This window comes from Ahaetulla prasina, chromosome 14, assembly GCF_028640845.1.
Source record: "Ahaetulla prasina isolate Xishuangbanna chromosome 14, ASM2864084v1, whole genome shotgun sequence".
NCBI lineage: Eukaryota > Metazoa > Chordata > Lepidosauria > Squamata > Colubridae > Ahaetulla > Ahaetulla prasina.
In genome coordinates this window covers 1,141,115-1,154,906 of record NC_080552.1, presented here as the reverse complement: position 1 = coordinate 1,154,906, position 13,792 = coordinate 1,141,115, and the positions used below count along the sequence as shown (strand labels likewise).

At 49.8% G+C, this 13,792-nt stretch overlaps 1 protein-coding gene across 1 annotated transcript; it reads right to left on the bottom strand.

Annotated features, from left to right (window-relative positions):
* Positions 1-7,611: 7,611 nt before the first annotated feature.
* Positions 7,612-10,047, bottom strand: NDUFB10 (NADH:ubiquinone oxidoreductase subunit B10). The gene is made up of 4 exons (XM_058157430.1): positions 9,853-10,047; positions 9,101-9,239; positions 8,402-8,541; positions 7,612-7,831 (listed from the first exon to the last, which is right to left on the bottom strand). Exons 1-4 carry the CDS (start codon positions 9,998-10,000, stop codon positions 7,731-7,733), a joined length of 528 nt encoding a protein of 175 aa, XP_058013413.1. The 5' UTR covers positions 10,001-10,047; the 3' UTR covers positions 7,612-7,730.
* Between the last annotated feature and the right edge of the window lie 3,745 nt (positions 10,048-13,792).

Here is a 13,792-nt window from a genome sequence, read left to right as displayed (position 1 = left end):
AGAGAGAAAAAGGGGACTCCAACAAGGGAGAACAGACACTGGCTTTCTCTTGGCAACCTGCAGTTTGGAGCTGGTGAATATCTAAGAATACCTGGTTGGGAGAAAAGGTGAAAGAGTAGAATCCCCTTTCACAGCAGGTGACCTGGCGGAAGTGCAGAATGGAAGCAGAGTGTTGTGACCCAGGTTCCTGGACCCAGACTCCTGGACTCGGATGATTCAGAAAATGAGGGAGAAGACCTGGCAAGCCCTGCTTCTCTTGAGCCCTCTCCCTCCCTGGCACCCACTCAAAGGGAGGGGCCGGCAAGGCCTGATTCTCCCGGGCCTTCTTCTGATTTGGCAACGCCCCAAGAACAGTTTTGGAGGGACGCAAGATTACGAAGGCTTGATCGGCGTGCGCATCAGCGGAAGAGTTGGGACAAAGCCAAGTCATAATTGTCATGCAGTGACATCTGCAGAGACTATAAATAGGAGGCGGGACTTCCTGGTTTTTTGTCTTGGACAAAGTAATGAATTTGGCGCGAGCTAATTCATGGAGGGAAGAATATATTCGTGAGTAATTCTGGCCTTATCTATAATTTCCTCGTTATCTCCAGAAACTTGGCAGGCCCGTGGGTAGACGTGGCCAGGACATGTATCTATGTAAATAAAAGGAAAAAAGGAAGGCCTCTGACGGACTCTTTGCTGGGAGTATTGGGGGAAGGGAAACAGAACATTTTGTCCAAGACCTGACTAAAACATCTTCCACCAAAGATGGATCAGCAGCAGGTACAGCAGCAGTTAGAACAGCTCCAGCAGCAAGTGGCTCACTTGGCAGGCCAACTTGCTGCCAGGAATGTGCCTGCAGCCCCCCCCCATCCTCCCACTCCTCCTCCTCGTCGCAAGTGCCCGATAACCGTGCCGGATAAGTTTTCTGGGCAGCCTGAGATGTTCCCGACCTTCTTGGGACAGTGCCAGCTCTACATGGCTATGAGGCCAGAGGATTTCCCAGACGACCGGGCTAAGGTGGCCTTCGTGATTAACCTTCTTTCCGGCTCGGCTGCTCGATGGGCCACGCCCCTCTTGCTCCAGGACAGCCCCCTGCTGGCGGACCAACAGCGTTTTGGCAGCACCTCGCACCATGTATGAGGACCCGTTCAATGCTGACGGCAACCAGGCGCCTTAAGGAACTCCGTCAAGGGAAACGCCCCTGCAGGAGTACATCGCGAATTTCGTCTTTTGTGCCAGGACTCTGACTGGAATGATGCAGCGCTGGTGGGCGCGTTCAGGAGGGACTCTCAGAGGAATTGCAAGGCGAGCTGGCCCGCGTGGGCGCGCGGACCCTCGACAACTTGGTGCCTTGTCTCGCCTCGATGCCCGTCTGCAGCGGCGACCGTCCGTCGCACCCCGGGACCCTCCGTCGACATCTGCACCCCACTTCCTGCACCACCAGCACCCAGGGTCGCCCCGTTTTGTAACCGCTGCGGAAGAGCCCATGGAGTTGGGGCGGCCAGACCTCGCCTAACAGCCCAGGAGCGGAACCGGGCGCCAAGGGGATTGTGCCTGTACTGTGGGAGCCCGGCCACTTGCGCTTCTTGCCCCAGAAAGCGAAGTGGGGCACGCCGCGGTCCCGAATCACAGCGTGACCAATCGAAGCGGGCAGGCCCGACCTCGGGAAACCCTAGGTCGGCACGTACTAAGCCCCACTGGACGTTGCGAAGTAGACTCTGGGCCCCTCGGCATCTGATTCTGGACACACGGATATGGTTGGGGAACCAGTCGGACGGGCTCCAGGCGCATGCGCTGGTGGACTCAGGGCCACAACAAACTTTATGGACCAGGCCTTTGTGACCCAGTTTGCGGTCCCGTGGTTCCGTGGACCCTCCGATGCGGTAGAGACAATTGATGGGCGAGAACTGGTGTCCGGCCCCATTAAATTCGCCACCCAGCCTTTGCGCCTGGCTATTGGGGACCATGAGGAGGCGATCCAGTTTTATGTCACGGCGGACCTTCATTTTCCCTTGGTCCTTGGGTTGGCCTGGCGGACCCACGATCCTCAGGTGGCCTGGTCGCGAACGCCATCTCTTTCCCGAGTCTGCAGTGCGTCGATCACATCCGCCACACCTGTGCCGGCCAGAACGTCCCCACCGCTGCCATCACCTTGCCTCCTGAGCTGGCGGACTTCGCCCGGCGTGTTCAGCGAGAAGGAGGCGGACCGACTACCCGCATCGGCCCCTCGATTGCCCGTGGACCTTCTGCCCAACGCACCACTGCCTGTGGGACGCCTGTATTCCATGTCGGGCCGAGTTGGCCGCCCTCAGGGACTTCCTGGACAAAAACCTGGCCGAGGTTCATCCGGCCTTCAAAGTCCTCTCTCGGCCCCGGTCCTCTTTGTGAAGAAGACAGGGACTTGCGCCTATGCTGTGATTACCGCTAAACGCCATTACGGTGCGGAATCGCTACCCCCCGCTCATCCCGGAGCTACTGGAAAGGTTGCGGAGGCCACGATCTTCACCAAGCTCGATCTCCGGGGGGCCTACAACCTGGTGCGGATACGAGAAGGAGACGAATGGAAGACGGCATTCGGCACCCGATACGGACACTACGAATACACTGTCATGCCATTTGGGTTGACCAATGCTCCGCCGTTTTCAGCACTTCATGAGCAGCGTGTTCGAGACATGTTGGATCGGTTCGTGGTTATCTACCTCGGCGACATCCTGATTTACTCCCGGTCCAGGAAAGCCACCTTCGACACGTCAGTCTGGTTCTGCAACGCTTGCGAGCAACAACTCAATGCGAAGCTGGAGAAATCGTCTTCTTCCGGACTTCCATAGAATTCCTCGGGCATATCATCTCGCCCGAGGGCATAGCCATGGACCCATGTAAAGTAGAAGCTTTGTGTAGCTGGGAAGCCCTCGTCGGGTGAAGGATGTTCAGCGCCTACTGGGCTTCGCCAACTACTACGGACCTTCATCCCGGGCTTCGCCACACTGACAGCTCCACTTACCCAGCTCCTCAGGAAGAAGGTTGCATTCGGTGGGGTCCCCGCAGCAAGAAGCATTCACAGCCCTCAAGAAAGCCTTCACACGGAACCCGTCCTGAGGCATCCCGACCCGCTCCGGCCTTTTGTGGTGGAAACGGACGCGTCCAATGTGGCTCTGGGAGCGGTGCTGCTACAGGCTCCGGCGAATGGTGGCACACTTTTCCTGCGCTTACTACTCCGGAAACTCAACCTTCCGAGCGCAACTACACTATCTGGGAAAAAGAGTTGCTGGCTATCAAGGCTGCATTCGAGGCTTGGCGACACCATCTGGAGGGCCCGACATCAGGTGGAGGTCCGAACGGACCATCGGAATCTCGAGCACCTCACCACAGCTCGGAAGTTGAACCAGCGGCAGATCCGGTGGTCGTTGTTTTTTGCCCGGTTCAACTTCCGCGTGACCTACATTCCCAGCGGTCACAACCGGAGGGCGGATGCCCTGTCCCACAAGCCAGAGTACCTCTGCGCCAAGGACCCCCTTCCTCCACGGACAGTGCTGCCGGCAGAAGCCTTGGCCGCAGCATGGGAGCCAGTGGACTTGCGGGCCCAGGTGCGAGAGGCGCAGCGCCAGGACGCCTGGTCGCAGCAAAGGAGAGCGGAGGTGGGCCCCACGTCTCCTTGGACCTTGGAGGAGGACTTACTCAAGTTTCGGGGGCGATTATATGTGCCCACAGGACCACTCCGAGCCCTCGTCATGACCCAGTGCCACGACAACCCTGCAGCAGGACATTTTGGGTTCTTCAAGACCCTCCACCTGGTGACACGGACCTTTTGGTGGCCCCGAGTGCGGCATGATATACATGCCTACGTGACATCCTGCGTACCGTGCCGGCAAGCCAAGACCGCCACGGGGCCCCTCCCGGGCTCCTCCAACCCTTGCCGACACCCGACAGACCCTGGGGGGCGATCTCTATGGATTTCCTGACAGACCTGCCGCCGTCCTCTGGGTTCACCACGGTGCTGGTGGTGGTGGACATGCTCACCAAGATGGCACACTTCATCCCATGCCGCGGACTGCCCACAGCCGCAAAACGGCCCGTCTCTTTCTGCAGCACATCTTCCGCCTCCATGGTCTACCGGACAGGGTGGTTTCGGACCGGAGTTCAGTTCACAGCCCGCTTCTGGAAGAGCCTGATGGCGCGTTGGAGGTGCAGGTATGTCTGTCGTCATCGCACCATCCGGAGACCGACGGGGTACAGAGAAGGTCATCGGTATACTGGAACAGTATCTCCGTTGCTTCATCAACCAGCAACAGGACAACTGGGCCGACTACCTGTCCCTGGCGGAGTTTGCTTTTAACAACTCTCAGCACACCTCTACTCAGATGACCCGTTCTTTGCCAATGTGGGGTACCATCCGCGGCTCTTCCTCTGGCACCACCGGACTCTCCTGTTCCCGAACGCAGACCTTCCTGACGGAATTGCATGCGGTCCAACAGTTGGTACGTCAGCAGCTGAATCGGGCAAAGGAGGACTACAAGCGGTCCGCTGACCGCTCCCGGCGAACAACGCCCCGCTGGCAGTTGGAGACCGGGTGTGGCTCTCCACCAAACACCTCCCGTCCGACCGCCCGGTAAAGAAGTTGGACCACCGATTCATCGGCCCGTTCCTGTCGAGGCAGTCATCAACCCGGTAGCCTACCGACTGACCCTGCCACGATCCATGCGGATCCACCCGTTTTCACGGTCCCTTCTGGTTCCTGAGGCCACACGAGTCCCCTTGTGCCCAACAGCACCCGTCACTGTCGCCGAGGCGGGTCGGAGGAATCTGAAGTCCACAGCGTCTGAGACTCTCGCTGGCTAAAGGTCGTTTCCAATATTTGATCGCGTGGAAGGGATACGGGACTGATTTCTCCTGGGTAGATGCCTCCGGCGTTCATGCCCTGACCTGGTGCAGGCCTTCCATGAGCAGAACCCAGCCCGACCGCATCCCGATCGTCAGCCCGGGGAAGGGCCCTGCGGTGAGGATAGTGTTGTGACCCAGGTTCCTGGACCCAGACTCCTGGACTCGGATGATTCAGAAAATGAGGGAGAAGACCTGGCAAGCCCTGCTTCTCTTGAGCCCTCTCCCTCCCTGGCACCCACTCAAAGGGAGGGGCCGGCAAGGCCTGATTCTCCCGGGCCTCCTTCTGATTTGGCAACGCCCCAAGAACAGTTTTGGAGGGACGCAAGATTACGAAGGCTTGATCGGCGTGCGCAGCAGCGGAAGAGTTGGGACAAAGCCAAGTCATAATTGTCATGCAGTGACATCTGCAGAGACTATAAATAGGAGGCGGGACTTCCTGGTTTTTTGTCTTGGACAAAGTAATGAATTTGGCGCGAGCTAATTCATGGAGGGAAGAATATATTCGTGAGTAATTCTGGCCTTATCTATAATTTCCTCGTTATCTCCAGAAACTTGGCAGGCCCGTGGGTAGACGTGGCCAGGACATGTATCTATGTAAATAAAAGGGGAAAAAAGGAAGGCCTCTGACGGACTCTTTGCTGGGAGTATTGGGGGAAGGGAAACAGAACACAGTGCTGCCTTGTTTCCCTGCAACTAAAATACTCCAGAGGCGATGAGATGTTGAAACATTCAAAAGCAACTCTGCTTCCTTACCACATCTTGGAATATTTGCAAGAGGTTGGCCAGAGAAGCCCCTCTTCACCCTGATGGACTCTCAAGATGTTCTCAAATAACATACTTCACTCCAGCTAGTTCTTTCTGACTTGTTTATCAACTGAACCAGTTTTGCAGAAAATTCTCAAGCTTGTAGATTGTAGCCTATCCCGATGCTGTGAACCAAGAGGAAGTTGCTACTTGGATAAATATTCTGTAGAGGTTGAAGAAAGTCCTTTTTGCCTTTCTCCTAGCAGAGCAGGAGCAAAGGAGAAGCAGGGGAGCCTAAAAGCAGCTCACCTTTTGGCTCAACAGGTGGTTGGTGTCCTCCAATCGTAAGTTCCGTTTTTTGTTTTTCAGTGATGAGAGGTCATACCAGGCAGGAGAAGAACCACCTGTCACCACCTTCCTGGTCAGACCTTCAGTGGACTTTATGAATGAGTTCTTTTATAGATGAGTTTTCTACTTTGAACCGCTTATTTCCTATCTCGACTTCCCCTGTCCAGGTTCTGACGCCACAAGAGAAAGTTTTGTGTTCCAAGGGTTTTTTTTAATCGGAAGGCTGTGGGGACTGGCTTACTCCAGTATGCTAGAGACCAGGCCCAGGAAGTCCCCTGGATGGCCATTGGCACTCTGGGAATTGCAAGCCCTAGTGAGTCTAGTGGTCCTGCAGGGAGAAAGGAGCAAGCTCACCAGGCAAATAGCGGGATCCCATCACAGATGAGCAACAACTCCTTCGAGAGAAGATGAAGCCAGAGGCTCAGGAGGAGACAGCTTGCTGGACTTTAAAAGGGCGAATCAAGGTTTTTGGGGAGCAGGAAAAAGAAATGGAAATCTCTCTGTAATTTAGTTATCCCAAATTTGGCTTTTCTTGGCAATAGTCCACTTCAGCTTTTTTTGGAAGACTGGGATGGGACACTGCAGGTAGTTTGCAACTTATGACCACAATCAGGATTGGAATTTCCATTGCTGTCTGATGCAGTCATAAAGAGAGACATCACGTGACTATCATTTAGCAATTGCAGTCCTGGGATTCCTGGTTGCCATCGTTAACTGAGAATGGTGGGTCATGAAGCGAATACCCCCCTCCAGTCCCAAGTCATTCTGGGCTTGTTCCCTCTCAGCAGTACTCTCTAAGACACGCGTCTCCCCCATCTCTGCCCGTTCCTGACCTGTCCCCTCCCTTTGGGCGCTGTTGGCTGCAGCCTGAGGAGCTGTCCCAGCCGAGTCTGAGCTGATGGCCTCTGCTAGCTGTTGCTGGGCAGCAAGTAGCAAGTAGAGAAACCCCAGGATTGACAGACAAAACTAAACTATTGTTACCTTATGACAAAAAGTCCCTAAAAATGCACTTCTGATGTTACTGTAGTTGTTCCCTGGAGTCATATATTATGGGACTGACAAGATGTCATGCGAATGTATCAGGTTTTGATTGTTTTCCTTTTTCTTGATTTGAATATTGTATAAAAGCCTAATGTGAGAAGCAGAGAGCGTGCTCAGAGGCAGATTTCTTTACTGATGCATTGATGAACAAGATGGCTTGGATTTCATTGCCACCTGGCACTGAGCCCCTGCCACCCTGTGCCCACCGCTCCAGCTGACTGAGAGCGGTGGGCACAGGGAATAGTTTGAAAGTTTTTTATTTATTGTACTGTTCCATTGAACCATCCCTGACTCCAAAATATTGGATAATCATTTGTCCAGGATAGAACATGGACTCCTGCAGGGGGTTGAAATAGAAGACTTCCAAGGTCTCTTCCAACCCTATGATACTACCCTGCTTGAATTCAAGGATAGCAGCAGTAGCAAGGAAGAGGGTAAGGTGCACCATCCATAACTTACCCAGTGATCCCTTCCCAGATTCTGTCTTTGCCAAAAATTGAAATGGCTCAAGTTCCAGGGAATTTTCTAGCCCACGTTTTCTTTGCATTTGGCTCCGTAAGCCATGCTGCTATGCTGAAATGTCTTTATTTTATACAAAGAACACCAAGGAATTGATAAAGATTATATATTTATTCATTTTCCAGCTGAGTTGCACTTCAGCCTCAACTGCCACAGAATTGCACCAGAGTTGTCCCTTGATTTCCCACCAAAGACGCAGCTCATTTCTTTTCTACCTATGCCTTTGCCTCTGCTTGGGCCTTCCTTTCTGCAATCATCCGATGCTTCTGCTTCATTAAACACCTGCGAGCAGATCCAAAACCACCTAGGTCATCATCTAAGATAGATTAAAAAAAAAACAGGTTACACTATAATCTGCCAAAAAGATTACTGCGCAGTGACACTGTCAAACAAGGAACTTTCTTGAAAGCCAGAGTTCTCCCTGAGTCCTCCTGACTCACTGGGATTGAATATTTGATTTAAAAAGCTGCTTTTTCATTCTCAAAATGTAAAGCACCTTGAAAAGAAAGCAAGTTCATTGTTGAAGAGGATACTTAGGGACATTTTTGATTATTTTTCATTTAAAAACAATCTTTCATGAAGTACATTTAATTGAATTTCACAGCAAGTTGAACCCAAGTAAAAATTAAAATTTAAAAAACATTCATGCATGGGAAAATAAAAGTCAAAATCCCAAATCTTCCCTATAAAGAAGTCAGGAACAGTAACTTTTACTATGTGTGAAGTAAAATAACCCACGTAAACCAAAGCTCATTAACACCCTCAATCATTTTGATATATGTAAATAGGATCCTTACACCAAAAAATTTTGAGAACCACTGGCCTAGAATATGGGATCTGGTTTTACGTAAGTTTAATGTAAAAAATGTCTTAGGGGTTGACTTACATCGATCCCTATAAGCTTTGGCCACATCTTTAAATAGCTGTAGGTCCTTTGCACAATTTTCAGCTGCATTCACGCCTTCCCGGACTTTGCAAGCACCTAACCTCTCCCGTATGATTTTCACAATTTCCTGGTCAACCTGCCTATAAAAGCAGAAAAACAATTTGGAGACTGCTATAACACACATATTTGTTCCTCCAGTTGCATGGCTACGCAACCTCAGTGCCCAGCATCTTTTTACGCTCATGCCCCCATTGAACAGATGGCTCTTTTAATGAACAGCATTGTGCTGTGCTCATGTGAGGTTTGAACCATTAACAAATCTTTATCAAAGCAAGCCCAGCCTTACTATGATTCCACCTTCAAACAAAACGTTTGCATTATATAAAATACTGAAGATTTGTTTTCCTAACTTTTCTTTACCAAAGGAACCACTTCTCGCTGTCCTGTTGTGACTTGCAAAGGGCCCCTTTGGAAGATGAGCTTTCCGCTCTCCTCCTCCCTTATTTGTTCCAACACTGTAATTTAAATATAGGTAGTGGCCCTACCTATATTTCCAAGTTTGCCATCTTTTAACTGCTGCCTGTGCTGCTAGTTACCTAACAGGCTACAAAATACTTCCAAGTAATTTAAGCACGTAAGATGAACAGTGGCCTGCATAACACATCATTTGAGACGAACTCGGGAAAGATACAGACATACAAATCTCTTTTCCACTGCATCTCGGCTTCGTAGATGCACAGGTAGTCGTCCTCCAAGCATTCTGTAATGTCCGGCACACGGCGGAACTCCCGGTGATAGTAATAAATCTTATTGTTTGAACGCTGGCGTTCAATCCATTCTGTTAAAAGAAAAAAGAAGTCCATTCCAGACAGGAGCTAAGACAGCTCGCCTTTTTCTGTACACTATTTGTATTAAAACTATTCACAAGAAACTAAGAAACTAATGTACGGTGAGGAAGAAACAAGAAAAAGAAATCAAAAAGAGCAAAAGGTGGAAGGAAGGAAAGTCGAAGAGGGATAGAAAGGAATGAAGTGGCTTCGGATATTCTTCACAGCAGCCACAACAGAGTCAAAGGCTGCCCTGCTCCCCACCGGAGCCTCCCGAGCGGCCCGCCCGGCTGAAGGACTGACACTCGCCTGCCTGCTTGCCTGCCTGCCTGCCGCCGCCTCACCGAGGCTCTTCATCCACTGCGTCTCGTTTCTGTCCGACGGAGCCTCAAGGGCGGGCGGGCGGGCGGGCAAACCGGGTCAGCCGCTGAGCTCTGCAGAAGAGGCGCTATGGGGCCCGCTGGCTGCGCCCGCCCTCCCTGCCTAGGCGCTGCAGGGTACGTGGACTTCGGCTCCCAGAATCCTCCTGAGTCACGCAGGCTGCGGAATTCTGGGAGCCGAAAGAAGCCCCGCCTTCCAACCGCCACGGCTGAGGATGACGGGAGTTGTAGTTGCCCTCCTCACCTCTGTACAGGGTGACCGGTCTGTCTACCGTGTAGTAAAAGAGCTTCTCCAAGAAGAGAGTCGGGCCGGAAGGGGGCACCGGGGGTTCGGGTTCCGGAACGTCGATCGGGGGCAAGTTGTACGCGGCCCGCTCCGAGTCCTTCGACATCGCCACAGCCACCGCGACGCCTGACCGGACAAAATGGCGCCGGGAGACTAGTGCGCATGCGTATGCTACCGATCATGTATTCGTTTGTGCGCGTGCGCGCCGAGGGGGTTCGTCTCTGCGTTTGGCGAGTGGGCGTTCCGGTCCGCCCTTTAATTTGGAGGCCGACGCGACGAGCCCAGCAGGGGGCGTCAGAGAGCTCCCGGCAGCGTGGCCGGCGCGCTTCTCCCTCTGAGGGCCCCTCCCCCCCCCGCCGGCCTTCCTCAGTTCAGACGGCCGTTCAGTGCGTGTGGGGTCGGGGCTGGGGAAGAGTCCGGCTTTACCGGGCGCCTCTGCTTCCCTTTTTGGCTGCTGACCGTGAAGGCGCGTTTTCTTTCTTCTGGAAGGGGGCCGAGCCCTGCGGGTGCCCGAGCGGCCTTGGCCCAGCCCCCGGAGCCCCCCTCTCCCTCCCACCCCCCATTAGGGGCCCCTTTCCCCCTCTGGGGGCAGAGAAGGGGAGAAAAGGCCGACGCGTTTTGGATGAGGAATGTTTATTTTATTTATTTATTTATTTATTTTGTCACAACAATATATGTAGGTATCATACAAAAAAGATTATATAGTATATAAACACATATATGAGTAAATATTAGGTGGTATAAGCTTATATGTATATAGGAAGAAGAAAAGAAAAACAATAGGACAGGAACGGTAGGCACGTTTGTGCTCTTACGCACGCTCCTTATGGTCCTTTTAGGAATGGGGTGAGGTCAACAGTAGACAGTTTTTGGATAAAATTTTTAGGATTATGGGAAGAGACCACAGAGTCAGGTAAAGTATTCCAAGCACTGATGATTCTGTTACAGAAGTCATATTTTCTGCAATCTAGATTAAAGCGGTTGACATTAAGTTTAAATTTAAATGAAGTTAAGTTTAAATGTTGTTAATTTAAACGTTAAGTTTAAATGTTGAATTCGTTGAATGTTTTTATTTATTCCAAAGCTAATAAAACTGCAGAAAATGCCTCTCTATTTAAACATTTCCACTTTTAGAAAGAAAAAAGCCTTGTGGATGCTACAAATCCTCTTAATCTGAAAAAACCTGAATGTAGGTGTTGGAAGAAATGTCCATCTGGGTTCAGTTCCAAGTGGGGACAAAGACACTGGAAACATGGAGGCTGCTTTGAAAGATGGTTTAATGGTGGTCAGGATCACATGGCTTGAGATTGTTGTTTTTTAATTTCTTTTTGTCACAACAGTATACACAAACATTGTCATAAATAAAACAACATATCTTGAAGAAAAAAAATATATATATATATATATATAAGTAAAAAAATATGCATCAGCTATATTAATTTGATATAAAGAAGGGAACAATAAGACAGGAACGGTAGGCACTTTTGTGCTCTTATGCACGCCCCTCTTAGGAATGGGGTGAGGTCAATAGTAGACAGTTTTTGGTTGAAGATTTTGGGGTTTTGAGTAGAGACTATGGAGTCAGGTAATGCGTTCCAAGCATTAACAACTCTTACAGAAGTCATATTTTCTGCAATCAAGTTTGAATCAGTTGACGTTTAGCTTGAATCTATTTTTTGCTCTTGTAATATTGTTGGAAGAAATATCCATCTGGGTTCAGTTCCAAGTGGGGACAAAGACACTGGAAACATGGAGGCTGCTTGGAAAGATGGTTTAATGGTGGTCAGGATCACATGGCTTGAGATCCTGAACAGAAAAGGGGCGAGATCCTGTGTGCTCCCTGGCTTTATGCTTCTTCTGAGCTTTGACCTTTCTGGGGCACAGGAAGAGTATCCTGATTGGCTGTCAGACTCCCAGGGGGTGGGAGTCTTAGCTAACATTGTAGGTTGTCCCTCAAGCTTGCTTGAGCCTTGCCATGTGGTGAGTTTCAGTTGTATTGTGTTGCAAATCATGGGGGGGATTGAGTGAGCTTGGTTGAAGCCTTAATTGCCCATTGACAAAGGTGGGGAGAATGAGTGAGCTTAGCTGAGGCTTTTAATGGCCCATTGACAAAGGTGGGGGGGAGTCAGGAAGTTGCAGGAAGCTCCTTTGTCTTTAAAACATGTTTCTCCATTTCTCATCCAGGGAAATATATTCTGCCTTTTTAAATATTTTCTAAAATATTTCATTCTTCTAGGGGGCGGGGGTGCTAAATTCCTACAATATTGCGATTGAAGCTGAAGTAGTCTTTTACAGAAAGGATATTGCAATAGATGATTTTGTGTGTTAAACACAGGTCATGTCGAAGTCGACGGAGTTGTAAGTTTTCTAATCCCAGGATTTTAAGCCTGTTGGTATAAGGTATTTTGTTGTTTTCGGAGGAGCGAAGAACTCTTCTAGTAAAATATTTCTGGACGCGTTCAATTGTATTAATGTCAGAGATGTGGTATGGCTTCCAGACGGATGAGCTGTATTCAAGAATAGGTCTGGCAAATGTTTTGTATGCTCTAGTTAGTAGTGTAGAGTTTTTGGAAAAGAAGCTGCGTAAAATTCCTGAACAGAAAAGGGATGAGATCCTGTGCGCTCTCTAGCTTTATGCTTTTTCTGAGCTTTGAACTTTCTGGGGAACAGGAAGAGTATCCTGATTGGTTGTCAGACTCCCAGAGGGTGGGGGTCTTAGTTAACCTTGCTGGCTGATGTAATCTTCCCAGGTGTCATGTGGTGAGTTTCTGTTGCTAGGTGGGTCCTATTGTGTTGCAGATGATGGTCCATTGACAAAGGTGGGGAGAATGAGTTTCTGCCTCTGGCCTATTGACAAAGGTGGGGGGAAATGAGTGAGCTTGGCTGAGGTTAAATGGCCCATTGACAAAGGTGGGGGGGAGTCAGGAAGCTGCTTTGTCTTTAGAATAGAATAGAATAGAATTTTTTTATTTATTTTTTATTGGCCAAGTGTGATTGGACACACAAGGAATTTGTCTTTGTGCATATAGATTTAAACTTAATGTCAACCGCTTTAATCTAGATTGCAGAAAATATGACTTCTGTAACAGAATCATCAGTGCTTGGAATACTTTACCTGACTCTGTGGTCTCTTCCCATAATCCTAAAAATTTTATCCAAAAACTTTCTACTATTGACCTCACCCCATTCCTAAGAGGACCATAAGGGGCGTGCATAGGTGCACAAACGTGACTACCGTTCCTGTCCTATTGTGGGTTTTTTTTCCTTTTCTTCTTCCTATATATATGCTTATACCTCCTTATTTTTACTCATATATGTGTTTATATACTACATAATCTTTTTGTATTGTAGGAATTTAACACCCACCCCCCTCCTAGAAGAATGAAATATTTTATAAAATATTTAAAAGGCAGAATATATTTCCCTGGATGAGAAATGGAGAAACATGTTTTAAAGACAAAGGAGCTCCCTGCAACTTCCTGACTCCCCCCCACCTTTGTCAATGGGCCATTAAAAGCCTCAGCTAAGCTCACTCATTCTCCCCACCTTTGTCAATGGGCAATTAAGGCTTCAGCCAAGCTCACTCAATCCCCCCACCTTTGTCAATGACCGTCATTTGCAACACAATAAAACAGAAACTCACCACATGGCAAGGCACAGGCAAGCTTGAGGGACAACCTACAATGTTAGCTAAGACCCCTAGACCACCTGGGAGTCTGACAACCAATCAGGATACTCTTCCTGTGTCCCAGAAAGTTCAAAGCTCAGAAAAAGCATAAAACCAGGGAGCACACAGGATCTCAGCCCTTTTCTGTTCAGGATCTCAAGCCATGTGATCCTGGCCACCATTAAACCATCTTTCCAAGCAGTCTCCATGTTTCCAGAGTCTTTGTCCCCA